At 37.6% G+C, this 23,985-nt stretch overlaps 1 protein-coding gene across 1 annotated transcript in view; it reads left to right on the forward strand.

The window, feature by feature from the left end:
* Window positions 1–23,985, forward strand: part of Ptprq (protein tyrosine phosphatase, receptor type Q) — a 175,172-nt gene that overhangs the window by 115,138 nt on the left and 36,049 nt on the right. Inside the window, exons 29-34 of the mRNA XM_005358093.3 lie at window positions 2,279–2,523; window positions 4,702–4,768; window positions 8,333–8,491; window positions 9,750–9,972; window positions 13,376–13,449; window positions 21,201–21,300. Of these exons, the coding sequence (XP_005358150.1) occupies window positions 2,279–2,523; window positions 4,702–4,768; window positions 8,333–8,491; window positions 9,750–9,972; window positions 13,376–13,449; window positions 21,201–21,300 (868 nt within the window). The remainder of the gene's footprint in view (window positions 1–2,278; window positions 2,524–4,701; window positions 4,769–8,332; window positions 8,492–9,749; window positions 9,973–13,375; window positions 13,450–21,200; window positions 21,301–23,985) is intronic.

A 23,985-nucleotide genomic window follows, 5' to 3' on the forward strand; every position in this document is an offset into this window, starting at 1 on the left:
TTGACCCCATACCTCTACTCTTCCTAGGCACACCTTTTTCCCTTTTATGCCATTTTTCTGCCCCCATCTTATCAAGGCCAATTTGTGTTGCACAAATATTCTTGGGTTGTAAGTCCTTCTCCTGGAATGCATTCAACTTATCATGGCTCACAACTTTATAGAAAACTGATTCTTTCTTTCCCAGCAGCTAACTCTTGTCGCTAGTGCCTTGGCTAGAGAAGGGACATTGCGCCCAGTCCCTTCTTCATCCTGAAATGTTATCTAACTTGGGCTTTCACAAGCATTGTGCATGCTATCACAACTAGAATGCATTTATATGTGCAACTGTCCTGCTGTGTTTTTATTTTAGTATAATGAACTGGAATTTTATAAATTCCAGCAATTAAAAAACCCAATTAGAAAACTGTTAAAAGACTCATAAAGAGATAGTTCATCCATCAGAAGGTATGGTTAGGAAATAAACACAGAGTAAGATAAGATTTCCAGACCATTAGCCCTAGCACAAAGGCAAATTAAACCAACATCATGTAACTATGTATCTACTGAAACGGAATTACATAATATCTCTTAAAGCAGTGATAATATCAAATGATGGCAAAGATGTAAGTTGAACTCTGACACTTGTCAGCGGGAATATAAAGTGTGATAGACACATGGAAAAATATTTGGCAGTCTCTTGTAAAACTAAACATGTACTTCCCATATGGTCAAGCAATTAATAGTCAACGATGATCAGAAAGAATCTAAAACTCCTGTTTATATATGCATGGATAGTAAAGTCAGCCTTACAGGAATGACAAAAGCTACAAACAGCACAGATGCCTTTCCATGTTAAACAAATCAATTAAGCCACAAAATGGACCACTTCTTGATGACAATCAAGGCTACTGCCCCTTTCCCCTGTGGTTGGAGACTACATCTAAGAAGATGACTCAGAGGGTACAGATATTTGTCACCAAGACTAATAACCAGAACTCCATCCCAGGGATCCACGTGTTGGAAAGAGAGGACAAAATCCTGCAAGCTGCTTTCTGCCCTCCGCATGCTCCACATGGCACCCACGTGATTCCCTATCAGAAAAAAAAATAGAGAAATAACTATAGGAGGAGGCTATGCCTTTGTTTCCCGGCCACCCAGACCTGAATAATCACATGAAAACTATATTAATTGTAACACTATTTGGCCAATGGCTCAGGAGTATATATTTCCAGCTATCTCTTACATGTTAAATTAACCCATTTTTATTAGTCTGTGTATTGCCACGTGACCGTGGTGTTATCTCATTTTCTACGTCCGGTTTCCTTGGTGGTTGGCTATGTCTTTCAACTTCGGCAGCTAAATGACATCTGCTTGACACTGCCTTCTTTCTTCCTCCATCTCTGCTTGGATTTTCCACCTTATTAGAGTCTGCCCTGCCGTAGGCCAACGTAGCTTCCTTGTAAACCATTGGTAATAAAACATATTTACAGCTATAGAGGGAAATCTCACATCAAATAGCTTTTTGAAAAAGGCTGAAATATTGAGATACACACACACACACACACACACACACACACACACACATACACACACATCCCAGTGAACCTCAAAGCCATCACACTATTGATATGCTGGAAATGACAACAGAGATGAAAACTTTCTATTACAGGGAGGCATGTAATAAAACACAAAGGCATGAAAGGTAAGAGTTCTTAAGTGATGGGCTAGTTCTATCTTTTCCATGTTAGTAATTGCAGGAATCTATATATGGCTTACAATTCCATAAATTGAATCACACACAAAACTATGAAAACATTGATGATAAAACAGAACAAGGCCTGTCATCTAGTTAATAGTATTACATATATGCCTGTTATCTGGCATATATAAATAAAGCTGAATAAAGCCATATGCAGTGTCACCACGGGGAACTGCAGGAAGGTTACACGGGGCTCTGATCCTCTTGGTGACAACTTCCTATGAATCTGTTTTATTTTTTTAATAAAGTGGTCGAAGAGTTGAGGAGGCATGTCCTGTGGTAGTTGGCCTGCTGATTAAATAGGAGGTTCTGGCTTTAATCTCCAATTGTAAACACAGAGCTCCTGCACAAGGCATATAAACAAACTGAAGTACCAATGGAATTTCTGGGAAACAAAGTCAGTGTGCTTGGTTGTTTTTCTAGTTTCCAGAATACATGATTTTGGTAGTATGTGTAATTAGCCTTTCCAAACAGAAGTGTGAAGGAAAGACATTTTATATTGCGATCTAAAAATTATAATTGTCAACTTCTCATTTCTAGTGCCCAAGGACCCACCTAACAATCTGACATTTCAGAAGATTCCAGATGAAGTCACAAAGTTTCAGTTAACATTCCTCCCGCCTTCTCAACCCAACGGAAATATCCAAGTATACCAAGCGTTGGTTTACAGAGAAGAGGACCCGACTACTGTCCAGATTCATAACCTCAGCATTATCCAGAAGACGGACACGTCTGTCATTGCAGTGTTAGAAGGATTGAAAGGTGGACATACGTACAACATCAGCGTAAGCAGCCGCAGCTTGGCGCTGCCCAGCCAGCTTGTAAAGTCAGCACTGTGAAATATGTCTGCATACCACATTTCAGCCTTTTTCCTTATAAAATACAGCAAGTACTATTAGCTAAGAACCCTTTCTAGGAATAGCAAGGATGCAGTAATAAAGAAAGGAAATGAACATTAAACAGAAAGGAGTAGTGGCATGCAGAATGACACTGCCCTAAAGAAAACTATAAATGGAACATGCAAAAGTGAATTTTTTTTTTGGTTTTTTGAGACAGGGTTTCTCTGTAGCTTTGGAGCCTGTCCTGGAACTAGCTCTGTAGACCAGGCTGGTCTCAAACTCACAGAGATCTGCCTGCCTCTGCCTCGCAAAAGTGAATTTAGAAGAAAATCGCAAGAACAGGCCATTTTGTCATTTTCTTTCTCTAAAGCCTTTGATTCTGCTGGATATTAATAATAATTTTATAAAGGATGTGAGACATGCAGAAACATGTGTGCAAGTTCACATGTATGAGCATATACCCAAATTACTTTTTCCCATGCTTCTTTTTTTATCACCCCTTAGGGATTATAAGCAAAATTGTTTTGGTTCAAAAACATCACATTTCAGTAACCTATCATCCATTATAACAATCCCTAGGATAGTTTTCCTTCCTCAAAGTAATTCTTAGTACTTATCAATTGAGTTATATAAGAATATTGTTCATAATAGGTAAATTTGTTCCTTGCTTCAATTTTCTATCTTCCTGGGGTGGTTCTTGCATTTATAGTTAAGTTTAATGAAACATCTATTAGAAAAATGAGTGGCCATTTGAACCCCAGTTCAAATCCTGGTTTCTATATCCATCCGGGAAACTTCTTCAAAAGTTGATTCACAGTCCACTTTTACAAGTTAAAACTTGGGGATAGGAAAGGAAACTTTTGCAGGACACGTTGCGAGGAACCGTTATTTACAGTGGTAGTATAGAAAAAAAATGCTATATCAATGTGGCTGCTGAAAATAAGAGTAAAGAAGAAATAAAACAAAACACAGCTGGTCTCTAAAGGAAAAATGTAACTACTTGCAAATTTCAATGTCAACATCTTAGGATATTGAAGTTTATCGGGAAGATTTGCATTTATTTAGATGTCTAAGTAACTTCTATGCATCCTATTATTTAAGAAGTACTTCCTCTTTTCTCACCGTTCTCTTTACTCATCACCACAGTTTAAGTCATATACTAGAGAAATAAATCATTTATTTTGAAGAGTTCCTTTTTAAAAGTTACAAATGACCCCAATTTTTTTTCAGTTGTTGAAACCAAAATTCATAAGATTTGTTTATTTACTATAGTTACCATATACCATGTATTATATTATAAGTTCATTTCAACAAAAATATTTCCAAAATATTGATATAAGGAAAGGATGGACCATTAATATATAAAATGAGTTCATTCCAGAGACTATATTACACATGCCAAATTGTATTTACTAATTTCAAGGAAGTTGGGCTATTCTTGTGGCCTTTGTTTTCTTCAGCTAGATGAGGTGAAAGCAGGGACTCTGGGTCTTCAGCTTCCTGAGCACAAAGCTAATTGAAAGGGCTCCCATTTGTGTAAATCACCCTCTGTGTACACAAACAGAAATGTTTTATGAGTATATGCTGCATTATGTAGGCTATGCATCGGATACTTTGGGGCAGGGGTGAAGAAGGGCATAAAGGCCAACTTTCAGGAGGATGATTTAATACAGGAAAATGGGGAGGCGGGAGGAGTTGGGTTTCATCTCCGACACAAGAAGAAGATCTTGAATATGGATTTAAAGGAGGGCAAAATGTGCTAGCTACAGAGAGAAGTAACAGATGTTAGAGAGGAGGGCGAGGTAGGATAAGCACGGTGGTTATCTACTCTTTTCCTCCCATGGGTTCAAATGGCAGCCAGCTATCCTGGTCTTGGTGCTAGGACCTTTCTGTCAGCATTTAGTCTCACGATTTAGTTCCAGAATATTAATTGTAAGAAACTCTTGATCGTTCATGTTCTTATGATCTTTATGGTAGTAAGCAGGTTTGAGAAAATATAATTAATAGGCAGATACAATTGTTTTTTAAAAAGGGATCATTTTTTTAAATTGTTTTTAACCATGCTCACTTGCACGTGCATAGACAGAAGGCTTGGAGTTGTGATAAAGCCTTTCTTTGCTTCAGGTTTACGCTATCAACAGTGCTGGCGCTGGGCCAAAAGTGCAGATGCGAATAACCATGGATATTAAAGGTACAAATGAACTGCCTTCCATTAAACTGTTGTTTTCTTTTAACCAGATGGTGATTGTAATCTGAATCACGTGCAGGAGGCCAACCTTTGCTTGATGTGTATGCATGTGATGTGCATGTGTATTAAGCAATATTGGGTGCATATTAAAAGTATGGTTTAAGCATCAAAATGAAGACATGAATTACTGTTGAAGAGAATGTCTGTCTTAAAGGTTGTCACCTAAACTTTATTTTTATTGGAAAGAGAGTTTTTTAAATCTCTGTTTTTGTTAGGAATTGGATTTTTCTCAGGTGACTACCAAACCCCCACATAACCAACCTTGTAATTTTAACTTTAATCTAGATCTACTGCTTCATTATTTTGGCGGGTATTTTAGTAAAGTTCTCCTCTAGCAAAGTCCACTTGACCAAAAAATGCCTGCCTAGATATTGAAATCAAGCATTTTTTTGCTACTTCTATTACATAAGGGAATACTAAAAAACGAAAGAAAAAGAAAAGGTCCCAAGAAGTTTAAGAAAACCCTTGTCCAGCCCTAATAAGAGGGTCTGTGCCTAGTCATATTGTGATTTATTATGCTGTGTTTAGTTGGTATCCCTGGGAGGTCTGCTTTTTCCTGAAGGGAAATGAAAGAGGAGTGGATCTAGGGAAGAGGGGTGTGGGGTGGGGGTTGGGAGGAGTGGACAGAGGGAAAAAAAATGAAAGCAACAACAAAAATCCCTTAAGGATTTGTTCCAGGGTACCTGTAGTAGAATCCCACCAAGCATGTCTCTCTAAAGAGATGTATAACGTCCCCTTCTTTGGAAGGGACAGCAGAGTACAGTGGCTGGCGTACAAGCCTTTCAGGCTATTTAGGTAACTCTTGAGACTGAATCCTAGATTGGTCATTTAATAGCTGTTTGACTTTGGAAGATCTTCCCAATATACATAAGTCTAGAAAGTGCAGATGCTATTATTTTCTACCTAGCAGATTGCTAATTATAAGAATTAAGAGTGAGAGCATTTGAAAAAAATCCTGTAAGCAACACCTGAAATTTGTTATTATCAAGAGTATGAGATAGTTATTGTCAGAAGCAATTTTACATTTAATCTTTTAATAATGACTAATACGTATAGGTGTGTTCTTATTTATAAGCCTTGTTTATTTTATTTGATAAATTCTGGAGGAGTGTTTCAGTAGTTAAAAGCACTTGATGCTCCTTCAAAGCCCTTAGATTCAGGTCGCAGCACCTGCTTTGGGTGGCAATGGCCTATTCACTTCAGTTCTGGGTTCCAAAGCCCTTGCTCTCTTCATACTGGGCAGGTCCATTCATGCACACTGTGCATATACAGACAGGCAGGCACATATACACATACACATTAAGATTTTTGACCAGTAACCTTCTATCATGGAATATACAAACACATAAGTTGTTTCAGCTGTATTTTTTTTTTCACAGAATGACTTTAGGAAGCACAAAGGAGAGGTGAAGCCATACCATCAAAAATGTTTGCATCCCTTTGTATAGGCACACATATAAACAAACACAGTGTATACAATTTTTTTGTTTTACCAAAATTTCCCATTTTACATGTTTCACCCACCTCCATCCCAAAATGATTCTGGCCTCCACTCTTCATCCAAAGCCCACAGAGAGATGCAAGAGCATGGGGTTGTGGTGGACTCCCCTAGAGAAAATTTGTCTTTAGTGCTACCTGTGATTTTCTTAGCTACATGGTGTATTGAATTAGAAGCAGTCCCGCTAAATTTTTATCTGACAGATAATATACAGTTGCATTGTGGCACCCCGATAATGGGTTCCTGTTACTGAAATTTATCCTTGAGGGCTGCTGGTGACCTCATTGAGTGTTCAGAAAAGAAAAAAGCCCCAGGCCTCTTCCTACTAAACCCCTCTCTCTACTCTGTGACTGCTACATCAGGCATTTGTAGCTGAAGGCTTTTGCAACCTACTCCTGTGCTTTGCCTCTTCCTTTGTCACAGATTTTACTCTCAATGAACCGCATGCGTACCCAGTCTCATTCCAACCTTGACTTGTCAGAATAACAAAGTGGTGTATCAACTAAGAGATTTGCTTTTGAATCCAATGCACAAGAAAAAGTGAGTCAAATACTCAACTCAAAAGGTTTTATTCAAACCTTGTTATTCAGATTTTACATCTGTTGGCTCAATTCTCACCTATTAAAAGGAAACAATATTGCAAATTTTGTGAAACTGTTCAGAGATCCTTTCCTTCATTTTCTTTTAAAGATTAAAGTCTGGGTATGTAACTGTCATACAATAAATATGCATATGTATACACACATGTAAACACATACACAGCTATTAGAAAAACTGAAAGCAGCAGAACCCCCCAAAAAATATTGGTTTGGGAATTTTTGTGCTTATTGATGGCAAAATATTAAATATTATGATATCTTTGAAACTATCTTAAAATATCTACTAATGTTAAAGATAAAATATTTTATCACACAGACGTCATGACCAAGATCCAAACTCCAAGATCTCATGTAAAACTCAAGCAGGCATAGTGATTGCTTGTAACCCAGCACTATGGTGGCAGAGGTTCAGGATCTCTGGGATAAGTTGCTACCTAGACTGGCTGGATTCTTTATGGTTCTAGTGAAATAAAGTCAAGAGTGATCAAAGCAGACATGAAATATCAAATTCAGTCTGCCTCAAGAGTGTACATACTTATGTGTACACATCTGCACAGTTGTGCACCTATGCACATCACATACATTACATATATGCAACATCAATACACACATAAAATGCACATTTATTTAATTCTACGATTTGGAATATTTTCTATAAAATAACAGGGCAGCTGATGTCAACTGTTTGAGGGTAATTATTATAGAAAATGCTGAATACTATTTTTAAAAAGTAAATTTTTGCTCTTGGATAAAGAAATCTTATTGAAGAAATAATAGTGAAGAAATATTATGCAGCTGTACCACATACTGTAGCCATTAAGAAGCAAGAGTTAGCATTGTATCTCTGGCTGCGTAAGACTCACACAAGAAACCAATTTGCAGGCTAATTCGAAAACCTGGTGTATCTGTATTTAAAAAACTCAATAGTAAACAGTCTGTTACATATCAATCTGAAATTGTACCTGATAATATGGACATTACTCAAAGGGAGCCAGTTATTCAGGTTTTGACATGGATTACCAGTAAAAAGAAGTTACTATGAAGAGGATGGAGAGTAATCAACCAAATAACAAAAGTGAAGAAAAAGAACACACAAAATATACAAAAGTGTTATTGAGATATAAATAATTTTTGAAAATTATTTGTGACAGCATTTATGGATGGTTTTTATAGCTTGAAGAAGAGTTGCATGTCTGGAAAATTGCACCTGGGCTCCAGTTTCTCAGGAAAGTCTCAAATACATAATTACACCTTTATGAGATAATAATTATTGTTTATCTACTGTACCCAAAGACAACTTATAGTTTGCAGGTGCTGTCATTTTCTCTGTCAGTTACTTGTATGAAATGAGAATGTGAAGTTTATTCTTTTATGCTCAGAAAAAAATTAATCATATTTTACTGTTTTTAGCTCCAGCACGACCCAAGACCAAGCCAATCCCTATTCATGATGCCACAGGAAAACTGCTCGTGACGTCAACAACAATTACAATCAGAATGCCGATATGCTACTACAATGATGATCATGGGCCAATCAAAAATGTCCAAGTGCTGGTGGCAGAAACAGGAGGTAGCTCAGATTCAGTCTACTTTGGGAGAATGGATAATGTGAATTTTTAAATGCTAAGGAAGTTCGACTCAAAATTATCAAGTAAAGTTGACTCAGGATTCTAACTAATTTAAGGTTATCAATTATCTAACTAATTTAAGGTTATAAATAGACTATTAATATTATCAGTAATTATATTAATAACTTACATCAAAAATCCTGTTCTCAAATAAGAAAAGGCCTAATCATGATATGCGATCTATTTTTGCATACTGGTTGGAGTAATTTGATTTGGCCAAGATAGAACCTTTTATTTATAGCTTTTGTCTGTCATTTTTTTTATATAATTTTTATCGAGTTACATATTTTTCTCTGCTCCCCACTCTTCCTCAGCCCTCCCCTTCGTCCGTGTTCCCCATGCTTCCAATTTACTCAGGAGATCTTTTCTACTTCCTATGTAGATTAAACCCATGTATGTCTCTCTTAGGGTCCTCTTTGTTATCTAGGTTCTCAGGGGTTGTAAATTGTAGGCTGGCTTTTCTTTGCTTTGTGTCTAAAAGCCACTTATGAGTGAGTACATATTATATTTATCTTTCTGGATCTGGGTTACCACACTCAACCCAAATGCCCCTCAACTAAAGATGGGTAAAGAAAATGTGATGCATTTACAGAATGAAGTACAAATAGCAATAATAATAATAACAATAATAATAATAATAATAATAATAATAATGACATCTTGAATTTGTCATTCAAACAAATGGATGGAGCCAAGAGAAAATCTTGATAGTTTCTTTAGAAATATGAACATTAGTGACACATGACTGATGAACTTTTTTTTGTACTTTAGTGATTCTCAACCTTCTTAATGTTGTGACCCTTTAATATCATTTTTCATGTAGCAGTGAACACCCCCATCATAAAATTACTTTTGCTGCTATATCATAGTTGTAATTTTGTTACTGCTATGAATCATGATATTATCTGAGGTGCAGAATATCTGATATGTGGCCCCTGTGAAAGGGTCGATCAACCTCTATGGGTGTCTCAACCCATAGGTTAGGAACCACTATCCCATTTGCTACATCAGCACAACTATGGTACTTCAAATTCCTGTGTGATGGACGACTGTCCAAGTTCATAAACTGAATGGTCCCGATGGTTCATGGCATGACTCTTGCTGCGTCTAGAATTCTCTAATGGAATCGTAAAATGCTGTGTTGATGTGAAGATACTTTCAGTGTGATTTGTGGTGGGTGTTCTTTTTCTCCTCTACTAGCTCAGCAAGATGGAAATGTGACAAAATGGTATGATGCATACTTCAACAAAGCGAGGCCGTATTTTACAAACGAAGGATTCCCTAATCCCCCGTGTATAGAGGGAAAGACCAAGTTCAGTGGTAATGAAGACATCTATGTGATAGGCGCTGATAATGCCTGTATGATCCCTGGCAATGAAGAGAAGATTTGCAATGGCCCTCTGAAACCGAAAAAGCAATATTTGTAAGTATAGTTTGTATCAACTGTGCACAACACTACAAGTTCATTAATGTATGCCATCTATCTGCCAACCAATCCTTTCATTCTTCTGATGAGTGAAGGAATCGTGGGCCTGATTGTGCATGCACTGGAAATGAAGAGCTGGACGAGGCATTATCTATTCATTGCAAAGACATACAAATTTATTGGAAAGGTATACAATCCTGAAAGAAAGTATGATTTGATGTGATAAGTTGTTTAAAATCAGCTTGAAACATATGACACTAGAGAACACACAATGTGGGAGAAGTTAGTTATCTCTGTAATTAATAGATTAATAGTGTGGTTGATGTGTTGGAACTCAGTGTTTTGCTTTTTTTTTTGTCCCATAGACAATGATGTATATAGGCTTTCAGAAAGTCTCGTGGTCTTTCAATTAATTAAGGTTTCCTTTTATGATACCAATACCAATCTCTCTCTCTTTTTTTATCCCATCAGATATATGAATGATTGCTTTCTTAATTTTTGTTGAATTCATTGATATTATTTGCTGTTTAATTGTAGATATTATTTGATAAAAGTAAGTTGGCAGTTTAGAAGATAATTACCTTAGCCTTGATTTTTCCAAATCTTATTGTTATTACTAATTTTTAAAAGTAGGTGCTCACACTTCAGCATGTTAGTTAAAATGATATTAAATTCCTTATGAATGTTTTTGACTGAATTAGAGTTAGAAAATTTAGAATAATTTGGCAAGTGAAAAATAATGTTCTGTCCCCCCCCCCAATGCCACATTACTAAAGATATCTTGTCTACTTCCTCTTCCGAGGGACTCATATATCTCTCTTAGGATTCTTTTTGTTTCCTGTTTTCTCTGGGGTTGTAGATTGTAGGCTGGCTATCCTTTGCTTTATGTCTAACATCCACTTATGAGTGAGTACATACTGTGTTTGTCTTTCTGTATCAGGAAAGGATGGTAGGAGAGTGGGGAGGGAAGCAGGGGAGTGGGGAGGGTAGAAAAGGAGTGGGGAGGGTAGAAGGGGAGTGGGTAGAAAACATGAGAGATTTTGAAGATCCAATTGGATGAAGGACTGAAAGGGAGAACAAGGAGAGAGATACCTTGAAAAAGGGAGCCATTATGGGGTTAGCCATTATGAAGTTCCCAGGTCCTAGGGAAATTTCCAGGAACCCACAAGGATGACCCCAGCTAAGAATCTAAGCAATAGTAGACAGGGTACCCAAAATGTCCTTTCTCTATAATTAGATTTATGACTACCTTAATTGTAACCATAGAACCTTCATCCGGTATCTGATGGGAGCAGATGCAGAGATTCACAGCTAAGCACTGGGCCAAACTCGTGGAGTCCAGCCATAGAAAGGGAGGAGCAATATTATAAGCAAAGGGGCCAAGACCATGATGGGGAAACCCACAGAAATAGCTGACCCACGCTAGTGGGACTGACAGCTGGGGAAGACTAAACTAGGCTCTCTAAATGTGGGTGACAGTTTTATGGCTTAAACAGTTTGTGGGGCGACTATCAGTAGAACCAGTATTTATCCTTAGTGCATGAACTGGCTCTTTGGAACCCATTCGCTATAAAGGAATACTGTGCTCAGCCTAGATACAGAGGGGAGGACCTTGGTGCTGCCTCAAGTGATCATGGGAGGCCTCTAGTCTACGGCCATACCACCCTGAACGCGCCCAATCTCATCTGATCTCGGAAGCTAAGCAGGGTCGGGCCTGGTTAGTACTTGGATGGGAGGCCTCACCCTCTCTGAGTATGGGGTGGAGAGAAGGTGGGGAAGTGGGGGGATGGGAGAGAAAGAGAACTGGGATTTGCATGTAAAATAAGATTGTTTTAAAATTAAAATAAAAAAGAAATAATGATTTATTATTTATTATCAAAGGCAATTAGTTTAAATTTTGGTTGTTATTTGAACTAAACATCATTTTAAAAAATGATGAAATTTTATATTTACTCTTAAACATTGTGTTTTGCATATTGTTTTCTAAAAAGAGTCCTTTCATAACAGATGCTATCATAAGAGTTTGATAATGCTAGAGAAAAATCATGCACTGTAATTTGTTTTATAAATTTGAATGGTTGTTGTGTTTTAGTTTTCAAGTTAGGTAATTTCAGGTGTCTTCAAGGATGGTCTTCTGCATTGTTTGTGTTTTATATTTGTAAAAATGGGTAAGCACAATTAGACACATAATGAAAATAGCAATTATTGTTTTTAATTTGTGTACATGTGCACAAGACAATTCTACTTAATCTTTGTTCTTTGATTCTGCAATATTTCCAAAAATAAGCTATACTAGTTACTAAGCTTCATATTTTAATTACAGTAGCCACATTGTTATTCATATTAAATTGTTCCATTTAGACATATCTGTGAGTGAGATTATCAGCTTAATTTTCTTCGACTACTGCTGCTTCATGAGTTTGGTCAAATCACAACTCATTGTCCCCCTCAAAGTCAATGAGCCTGAGCGCAAGATAATTAGTTATTTGATTGGATTAAAGTATAGACTTTTCCTTATTATAGCTTAGTCTTAAGCTCATGTCTTGTAATTTACTATTAATTTTCAATAATTATTTGTCAAAATAATTCCTTGAAAAGATAATGGGATATGAAAATTGTTTTTCTTGTATAATTTTAAAACAATATCTTTGACTAACATAAACACAAGTTCTCAGTAGGATACTTTCAAAATGAGTTAAATAAAACATCAAAAATGTCATCTCCCCTGATGAAATAGGCTTCATCCCAGAGATGTAGGAATAGTTCAACATAGGTAAAGCAAAAAACATAACTTAAAACATAGATTCAAGAACAGAAACCACAATGTCATCTCATTAGTTATAGAAAAAGACCTTTGACAAAATCAAGCATCCATTCATGATAAAGTTCTAGTGGAACTAGAGGTACAAGAGATGAACTTCAGCATAATAAAAGTAATATACAGGAAACCTACAACCAATGTCATCCAAAACAAAACAAAACTCAAAGCATTTTCATCAAAATTAGGAATATGACAAGGATCTCCACTTTCTCCATACCTATTCAACAAAGTGCTTGATGTCTTAGCTCGAACAATAAGACAAGTAAAGGGGTTAAAGGGAATAGAAATTGGAAAAGAAGTCAAAGTATCATAATTTGCATATAGCATGATTATATGTATGCATGTAGGTATGTATGTATATATGTATGTAACCTTTAATACTCCATTAGAAAACTCCAACGTCTGGTAAACACCAGCAAACACATCATCAAAGTACCAGAATATAAAATTAACAAATGAAATCAGAAGCTTTTCTAAACATAAATGACAAATGGGTTCATAAAAAAAATAAAAAACAGTACCACTCACTATTGCCTAAAAGTTATCTTAGGATGAATCTTTTTTTTTTTTCTTTTATAGGTTCAAATTTAGAGCGACAAATGTCATGGGACAATTTACTGACTCAGATTACTCTGACCCTATTAAAACTCTAGGTAAGATTTTGTAGTTTAACTTATCACTACTTTTTCTTTTTTTAATGGGTATGCATGTGTAGTATCTGTGCATACAGATATGCATGTTTGCTTGAGTGTGGGTGCAAATGTATATGCAGGTGAGCATGCATTTGTGTTCATATGCATGTGGAGGCTGGAAGTTGATGTCTGCTCTATTTATTGTGAAAGGGCCTTTTGATGAATTCAGAGCCTTTAGATTTTGCCCATAGTAGCTATCTTGTTACCTCCAGGGGTCTTGTTTTGTGATTACAGACCATCACCATGCACACTAATCTTTTAACATGATCTCTGGGATCTGAAATCTGGTTCTCTACTATGCAAGTCAGACACATTATCCACCAAGCTATCCTTCAAGCCTCTACCTATGATATCAATGTATTTATATGATGCTAACAATTATTAAATGTTTGGTAAATAATCCATGGCTGCATAGTCTTTGGTTACAAATGTATCTTAAAGATAACTTTTTAAGGAAAACTGATATTTTCAACATCCTTTTAAACGATAGATGCTCCAATTATTCACATCTGGCTATAAATTTTGTTAAAGTGTTCATTTCTTGATGATATTCTAAATAGTAAAGTATATTTTGTTCTTTAAATATATTGCTGACACTATAAAATTCTTCATAAGTGAGAAATCATATAATAATGTTTTACCTTGAAAAATTCTCAAAACTACAAGCTGTCCTACAAAGGGGGGCAGTAAAAAAAAAAATCAGGAACCATGTAGTCCGAAGACATGGTTTCTTGCATTTTTGTAAAAGGCATAATATAGAACACAGTTTCAAGATACTTGGCAGTGTTTTGATTTTCATTTCTCTGATGGCTAAGGATGTTGGGCTTTTTCTTAAGCATCTTTCAGCCATTATGGATACTTCTGTAAGAGTTCTCTGTTTAGGTCGGTACCCCATTTTTTTTATTGGATTATTTGTTCTTTTGATGGCCAATTTCTTGAGTCCTTTGTATGTTTTGGAAAACAGCCCTCAGTCTGATGTGGGTTTGGTGAAGATCTTTTTCCCATTTTTGTAGGCTGCCATTTTGTCTTGTTGACCATGTCGTTTGCTTTACAGAAGCTTTTCAGTTTCAAGAGGTACCATTTATTATTTGTTTCTCTCAGTGTCTGTGCTACTGGGGCTATATTTAGGAAGTGGTCTCCTGTGCCAATGTGTTCAAGTGTACTTCCCACTTTCTCTTTTGTGAGGTTCAGTGTGGTTGGCTTTATGTTGAGGTCTTTGATTCATTTGGACTTGAGTTTTGTGCATGGTGATAGATATGTATCTATTTTCATCTTCTACATGTTGATATCTAGTGATGCCAGCACCATTTGTTAAATATGTTTTCTATTTTTCCACTATTTTATATTTTGCTTCTTTGTCAAAAGGCAGGTGTTCATAGATGTGTGAATTAATATCTGGATCTTTGATTTGATGCCATTGGTCCTCCTGTCTGTTTTTATGCCAATAACAAGAAGTTTCCAGTACTATATCTCTGTAGTAGAGTTTGAAGTCAGGGATTGTGATGTTTCCAGAAGTTCCTTTATTGTAAAGGATTATTTGGCTATCCTGAGTTTTTTGCTTTTCCATATAAAGTTGACTATTGTTCTTTTGAGGTCTGTGAAGAATTTTTCTGGGCATTCTTACACCTGTAAGAATGGCCAAGATCAAAAACACTGATCACAACTTATGCTGGAGAGGATGTGGGGTAAAGGGAACACTCCTGCATTGCTGGTGGAAGTACAAACTGGTTGCAGCCCCTTTGGATATCAGTGTGATGATTTCTTCGAAAATTAGGAAACAACCTTCTTCAAGACCCAGCAATACCGTTTTTGGGTATATATCTAAAGGATGCTCAATCACACCACAAGGATATGTGCTCAACTATGTTCATAGGAGCATTATTTGTCATAGCCAAAACTTGGAAACAACCTAAATGCCCCTCAACCAAATAATGGATAAGGAAAACATGTGGAAATGGAGTACTACACAGCAGAAAAAAATGACATCTTGTAATTTATGGGCAAATGGATGAATCTAGAAAATATCATATTGCGTGAGTAACCCAGACCCAGAAAGACAAATATCATATGTACTCACTCATAAGTGGTTTTTAGACATAAAGCAAAGAAACAGCTTACAATTCACAATCCCAGAGAACCTAGACAACAATGAGGACCCTAAGAGAGACTTACATGGATCTAATATACATGGGAAGTAGGAAAAAAACAAGAATTCCTAAGTAAATTGGGAGCATGGGAACCATGGGAGAGGGTAGAAGAAGAGGGGAGAGGAAGGGAGGGGAGCAGAGAAAAATGTATAGCTCAATAAAATCAATTAAAAAATTTAAAAGGACACTTGTCAGCAATGGCTTTCTCTTCATTTCGTATACTGCAACCAAGGGAGGGGGCTAAAGAAGCCCCAGTTTCAGAAACGCATACTGTTTGTGTTTGGAAAAATGACTACTTTTACCAAATCATCCAGAACTAATTCCTATGTGCCCTATAAATGGAGGGCACCTTCAGCATGTGAATGATGCAGAATGAAAGATGAAGCTTTCACAAAGGCCACAAAAGCAGTGACCAGGGGGACATAGACCAGACAGTGCAAACTGAGTCCCAATGGGCTGGTAAGTGACCAAGAAGGAACCCATTATCCAACGACTCAAAGTTCAGTGTAATATTCATATATCAGCCATGTAAGGAAGGCCTATTGGATGCTTTCTTAGACTGACCTTTTGGGGACTCCCTCTTGATGGATAGTGGTTTTATAATTGGCTTTTGCCCTGTAATGTTTAAATGGCTATCGGAACAGTGACAGATGCAAGAGAAAGCCATTAACAGAGGCCATGGAGTAGAAAAAGGACGCCTGGCAAAAGAGCACGGCAGAGAAGATGAAGTAGAAGGACTCGGAATGGAAATAACATTGATTGTCTCAGTGGTGAGAAAATGGCCATGGATGGAACGGATCCCTGAGCACCTGGGGGCAAGCATAGAGACATGGATTTGCAAGAATACCTTTGCATCACCAGATGATGACAACAGAAGCCTGAGTCATTTTCTGTCCCAGGTATGCCGTGCGTCAGTCAGGACAGATGGCATCACTTACAGCAGACCAGTGGAACCCAGTGCTGCCGACAAGCCTGCTGAAAACATATGCATGAATGTAATCCTAGACTTCATGGAGGGAGGATAGCTCCCATTCAAGGTTATCCAATCATGGGCAGATAAGCATTCATTTAGTAATATTTGCATACCATTGGCAACAAACACTGAACTGAATAGCCTATCAACTAATAATTCAATTTTGAGAGATTTGCCAAGGCTGTCCTTCTCATGGGTGTTAGCATATAGGACTGAAAATAAGGGCCAAGAAAAACCATCTTATACCAGCTAACTAAAAGGGTCAAAATTTAGTGAATATCTTGCATTGGGAGAACTCTTTATAACATGTAGTAGTAACTGGGAAATGACATACACCTTACTTTAATTGGATCTAATTGATTTCGTTTTCACTTTAGATTGAGTCCTAGCGTTCTCATTTTCAACGATGACGTGATTTTACTTTTACATCATGTACTCTCTCCAGCTTTTTTAATCTTCCTCCTAAGACATATGAGTTTGAGGAGACTGTGTGAGAGCAATGTGTGGTTTCTAAGATTTAATAGCTGAAGGTTTCTGTGACTTGAAAGCCAGACATCCCTTTCTGGACCTAGCAGGGCCCTTGTCGGAGTTGAGCAAGAAGACACGCTAAAGCCCATGACAAAGGGACTCTCTGATGGCTTTCTGCTGTCATAACACGTACCATTAAATTACTGTGCAAAACATGTCATGGTGTATTCAAGCTGAGAAAGAGAAGGGGGAGTAAGAGGTGTGTGTGTGTGTGTGTGTGTGTGTGTGTGAGAGAGAGAGAGAGAGAGAGAGAGAGAGAGAGAGAGAGAGAGAGAGAATTTCTATGCCATCTGCACCATTGCTCACATTTTGCAAGGTCACCCATAAGCAGAGGGAATGTTCATCTACTTAGTAAGACAGTGTTGGTGCAGGACAAACCTCACAAACTCCGCAGTCACACAGATATATTTACTATGCTATTCATACGTGTTGACTTTAGATACCTCAAGATAGCTATGAACGTGCTTAAAGTATTTAACTTTGGAAATCCTAGTTCTACAATGGCAATGCTAATGAATACCTCCTTTATAAATCAACCGAGAGATTTGTTCAGATTAGGGAATGGCTGTGCGAGTATGAAATGATTACTAATGAGGAAACCCGACACTGTTGCTTAAATTCAAACCTGGGAAGTGGCCTTAGAAATCAAACCCTGTGTCCACTCTGAACTCTGCAGCATGCATTGCTACAGATAATACTAACCCACAAGCAAGAAACCTGATGCAGTGGGTTTTAACCTAGCAAAGGCATAGGTGGCATCAGCTTTCCAATCCAGGCAGTGTGACTCTGGCCAGTGTCATGCTACTAACTACTGTACAACATCATGGGGGAAGACAAAATAGACAAAACAACAACAACAACAAAACCCAACATGTCCTGATGCTGCCTCCAGTTTCCTTGTGCCAGAGACTGATGCCTCTGCTTGCTTGCTGTGCTGGCCCCTTTCTCATCTCAGCGTTTTAAGGTGTTTCTAGCTGTTCTCGTTTCTTTACCATCATGTCTTGGCTTTTAAGGTTAGCATTTCAGAAATAAGCATGTTTTGGAAGTGTATTTCATTCTCTTTTGGTTTCTGAACAAAGATTTGACAATAGCTTTTAATTTTTTTAACTATGAATAAATGACTGTTTTCTCACCTTCTGATGAGCACTGTTTTTCTCCTTTCAAAATTTTGTCTTGCCGGGCAGTGGTGGTGCACGCCTTTAATCCTAGTACTCGGGAGGCAGAGGCAGGCGGATCTCTGTGAGTTCGAGACCAGCCTGGTCTACAAGAGCTAGTTCCAGGACAGGTCCAAAGCCACAGAGAAACCCTGTCTCGAAAACCCGAAAAACAAAACAAAAAAAACAAAAAAAACAAAAAAAAAAATTTGTCTCTCTGACTGTAGGGAAATGTTCTTGTAGAGCATTTTAGGGCATTCTTATTTTTAAATGAATTGATTGACCATTAGAACAATGCCTATTTGTGCTTTGCAATGATGCCATGGTGTATGTAGGGAATACTGAATAGGGTACTGAATCATGCCAATTAACAGATGCATCACCTCAAACCCTTATCGTGTTTCCCTTCTATATAACCGTATTTCAAAAATATTGGTATTAGTTTTGGCAAGATAAGTCTGAGTATATTAGCTTACTGGGCGAGCCTGACTACCTCAGTGTGATATACAACTTACAGTAGGGTCAATTTTCAGAAACTGTCCTCTTACTTCTACTGACTTGTCTTCACTTGCCCATTCTTACACACACATACACACACGCGCGTGCACACACACACTTGTGGGCGCGTGCTTTAAAAATTATGAAATAATAAAATTAACTGTAGCTAATTCTTCATGTAGTTTTTTTTTTTTTTTTTTTGCTTTTTCGACACAGGGTTTCTCTGTGGCTTTGGAGCCTGTCCTGGAACTAGCTATGTAGACCAAGCTGGTCTCAAACTCACAGAGATCCGCCTGCCTCTGCCTCCCGAGTGCTGGGATTAAAGGTGTGTGCCACCATTGCCCGGCTTTTCTTTTTTTTTTTTTTTTGCTCTTCATGTAGTTTTTAATATCCTAAAAGACTAGTAATTTCATAAGAGAAAGGACAGTCTCCCCGTATGTTAACTCTCAGAGCGTGTATACAGAATGAAGAGCCTAGAATGATGAAGCCAATATGGTAGCGTGAGAATAATACCTTTCATTTAACTCAAAGTCTTCATTTTAAAACGTTGAATCCCTGTGCTAAAATTAAGTGATACTAATTTAAGTCAGAAAATAACAGTTATGAGAAATGTGCGCTTTTTATTATACATTGCTAAACTGCAGTGCTAGAATATATTACTGAAATGAAGCCATTTAATTAACAGAGGCCAAGACTAGGGAGGAAATGGCTTTTGTATATTATGAGTAATACCACATAAAAGAATCCCACTTCGTATGACAGGATTTGGAGAAATGACCTCATTCCTGCATAGCGGTGAATCAGAAAGTGTGCCCTACAATCACAGTACATTGTATCTCCTCCTGAGGGTACTTAGTACATGTGCTCAGAGGATTACATGCTGTTTATTAATATATTACATGTCATTTCCTCACTTGAGCCAGTGCTTTGAAATGGCAATCTAGTCTGAAATTTCATTTTGTGGTCTCTGAAAACTATCCTAAGGCTCTGTGTCTTACCATCACCTGATCAACAGGGTTCCTTATTCACCTTCCTGTTTCCTTTGACAAGAATATCTCCATAGGAAGCCTTACCCTCTCTAAGGAGTGGATGGGTGGGGGGTTGGGAGGGAGGTGGAGGGGATGGGAGGAGGGAAGGGCGTGGGAACTGGGATTGGCATGTAAAATCCGAGAAAATAGTTTTTAAAGACTAAATATATAGATTTAAAAAAGAATATCTCGTTATATGTAGCATGCTAAAAATTCATAAAACAAAGCACCGGGGTTTTAATAAATGAGGAGGTACAGTTAATATCATATGAGACACTTGCTCTTATAGCATCCTTTAAATGGAGCTTCATATACTAGGGACTATGAAATTCTGATGACTATTTAAAACTCAGTATTCATTCAACTCTACCAGTAGCCACAGGAACTTATCAGCATTTTATAATCACCAATTTAGAGGAGAGAGATAAAACATGAATCTTTGTTTATTTTAAAGATCTTGAGCTTATTTTGTCATTGAACTAAAACATTTTTATAGCAAAATTATAAATCATATCAATTAAAATTTCCCCCAATACAGCATATGAATGTAAAAACTTTCCCATATGAGTTAGAGAGATATATGTATTCGTTCTATAACAAATCATTGAGATATTATTGAACAATCCCCTGCAAAATAAAAATGATGTGACCAGGGGCTGTAGAGTAGGTTCAGTGGTTTTTAAAGTGCCTGCTACGTTATAGAGAAGAATTAGGTAACCAGCAACGTCATCGGGATGCTTACAATGCCTATAATTCCACTCCAATGATTCTTGGAACTTTATTTTTCTTTCTCTCACATTGAGACTATGATTTTATTTATTAAAAAGCACACGTGTTACTATACAAACATACATATATACATAAACACACACACACATGATAGTACCAATGGGGAGTAAATTATCAAGGCAAGAGAGTCAAATGTGACATAAAGGTTGCTTTCTTATCAGAGCAACTACAGTAATGGAGTTTTCTTCAACTGAGAGTGGGATTCAGTTAAAAAGAGAAAACAGCACCGTTTGTATGTACTGACTTGGAAATTATAACCATAAGTCTCAGTAAAAAAAAAAAATCTGGTAGGTAAATAGAAGTCTGGAGTTTCTTAGTTAAAAAAATAAGCAGTTAACATGTAGATGGGATTATAAATCCATGAGCCTGTCTGAGCTCACAGAGGTAAAACAAACAATTGTATGGGGAAAGAAAAAAAATTTAAGAACTGACCCTCCAAATTAAAAGGAAGAAGAGGAAGAGGAGAGGAGGAGAGAGCAAATGCAATTTGTTTCGCTGGTTCTCTTAAGTACTAGGCTGAGAAACAGTCTGTGTGGGTTGAGACTCAAGACAGAACTCCAGTATGATGTTAATCATCGTGTTTGATCTTTTTCAGGTGAAGGACTTTCAGAAAGAACTGTCGAGATCATCCTGTCAGTCACCTTGTGTATCCTTTCAATAATCCTCCTTGGAACAGCTGTTTTTGCCTTTGCAAGGTGAGATGTGTCGCAAATGCTCCGTGGGCGTTACATCTGTCATAGTCCAATCAAGAATCCACAGCAATTATCCAAATGGGAAACACTTACATTTATTTTTTTTCTTAAATTTATAAAGCACCCAACCTGCCTGGAATATATATTACAATGTTTTGAAGTATGCCATGCCTTATGTATTAAACACATCTAGCCTTAAAGAAGTAAATTCTGCTATTTTGATAGGAAATGTTCGATATAAATGCCAGAGAGAACAGGAGCGAAAGAGAACTAAAAGGAATCAAGAGCTGAGAGTGTGGTTGAGTAGTGAGTCTCGTTAGATTAGGGAGACAGAACGAGGAAACTAAGAGCCATGAGGTCTTCTCCCAAACGTTGTCATGGGATGACTATTATAAGCATATGCAACCTTTCCTTGGCAAAGAAGCATGTCATGGGGAAAGTGGCTCTTTGCAGAAGGTACCCATCCTTATCGGAAGGTGGAAAGGTTGATTGTTGACGTATCTCATTTATACAGAATGGTTTGGGCAGAGGAGGGCTTTGTGGAATGATTGGCTAATGAGATGGGCAGAGGAGCATTGAGAACTCCTCAGGTGGGCTGCCAGGTCCCCACTTGGAGCATTAAAATTTCAGCACCTGTCAGGTATGTGGTGCGCGCCTTTAATCTGAGCACTTGAGAAGCAGAGGCGATCTTTGTTTGAGACCAACCTGACCTATCTAGTGAATTCTAAGCAAACGAAGGCTGAAACGTGAGACCCTGTCTCAAAAATCAAATCAAATCAAATCAAATAAAACATTTAGTACTAGAGGCCAGAAAAACAGCAACTCCCTGACCCATTGCCTGCTCAGTTTACTTTGCCACTCTGGACAAAGTTTAGCATCCTGGCAGGTGGCAAAGGAGAAAAAGCAATCAAGGTTCAGTGGATTATCACAGAGGGCAAATGGAGGTTGGCGGAGGTGAAGTTTTCCATCTAGACCACGGATCAGCTTTGTCCCACCAGATGTTCCCCAAATAGCCACACAGAGACTTATTATTAATTGTAAAAGCTCAGCTGGCTTAGGCTTGTTTCCAGTCTGCTCTTATAGCCTAAATTAACCCATTTCTACTATCTATCTGCTGCCCTAAGGCTCGCTGACCTCATCTATGAACTTCCCACGGTGATTCTTTGCCCTCCGGCTCAAAACTCCTCTGATCCTCACTCCTTCTGAGCATTCTCTCTGCCCTGAAAATCCTGTCTAGCTATCGACCAACCAGCCTTTTTATTAACAATGAGACCAACACATCTTCACAGTGTACAGGAGAATTATTCCACAGCAGATAGATTTGTAATTTGGAGACAATAAGATAAATGAAACAGAAGAACATGGTGGTTTCAGGCCACACACACACACATACATACACACACACATACACACACACACACACTCACAAAGTGAGTCTGAGTAGGGTTAAGGTGTTTCAATCAGGTGTGTAAGTTCTAAACTTCTTACCTAAGGGACAACTGTTAAAGACGTTCATTCCTATTAGGTTTTTTTCACACATTCTTCCCTTCTCTTAAGTTGCATGCAGATATTTTCTTCTCGACGTCTCTCTTCTGATTCTCAGCACTTTTAGCCCTGTCCTTCTCCTATAAAACCTCAGGGGAGATCTCTCTTCAGTCCCCTACAATGGAGGTTCACCCGAGAAACTGCCAAGATAAGAGTTTTTATTTGTGAAAATAACTAGCCTACTACTTTTCTAAATTGCTCCATGGGCTTAATTTTTAACTCAAAAGATTGTCCGTGTAGGTTGGGTGTCACATGCTGCCACCTTTTTCACCTTGAGTCAAGTAAGCATTTAAATGTATGATTTGAAAGTCTCCTTTAAAAAACATCTTCTTTGTAACAGAGGCTGGTTTTTGATTTTTCCAGATGATAACAAGGGGAAGCCACTATTCTAGACAATTAGAAAGAATTTACATTTTAGCAAGAGTTGTGGCACATTATCAAAATGCCTCAATATAAAGGAAAATCCTCAAACAACAAGAAAATGCAGAAAGTATGCTGTACAAGTTATAGGCATTGCCAATTAGAAGTACTCAACGTCAGTGTTCAAATCATTTGCTCCAAAACTGCATTTGACCTCCTGACTTCTTACAAGATGAACCCTTGTATGGGCAGGAAGGGCTCTCCTATTCAATACAGCGTCCCAGCATCTTCTTTCAGCCAAAGGGCATTTTTCTTGGGTGAACATCAAGTGTTACGATTTCTGAAACTCTGTTTTAGTTCATCTCATCTGAAGTGTGCTCTCTTCCCCACTCTGGCTCCAGAGCATCTAAGTCAAACTGGATTTCTCTATGTTCTCCAAATATTACTAATAATAATCACGCAAAATACCTTATCAAGGAGTCGAGCACTGCCTCATGAGTTTTCAATGTTTTTCTTCACTCTTATACATTTTGAACATACTTCTCAGATATATAGTGCCTCTGCGGATGGGGCTACATTTCATGCTCTTGATATCATCTTAGATATCAATATTTTTCATATACAACCCATGAAAATATTAATGATTAACACAGATCCAAATTAGTGTCTTGTAATGTATCACACCCTACCTTAGATAAATGAGTAGAGAAAGGCCTTAAATTAAAAAGTCTTTGGGCTGGTGGGAGCTCATTCCTTTAATCCTAGCACTCTTTTTTTTTTTTT

Source organism: Microtus ochrogaster, chromosome 24 (genome assembly GCF_000317375.1).
Source record: "Microtus ochrogaster isolate Prairie Vole_2 chromosome 24, MicOch1.0, whole genome shotgun sequence".
Classification (NCBI taxonomy): domain Eukaryota; kingdom Metazoa; phylum Chordata; class Mammalia; order Rodentia; family Cricetidae; genus Microtus; species Microtus ochrogaster.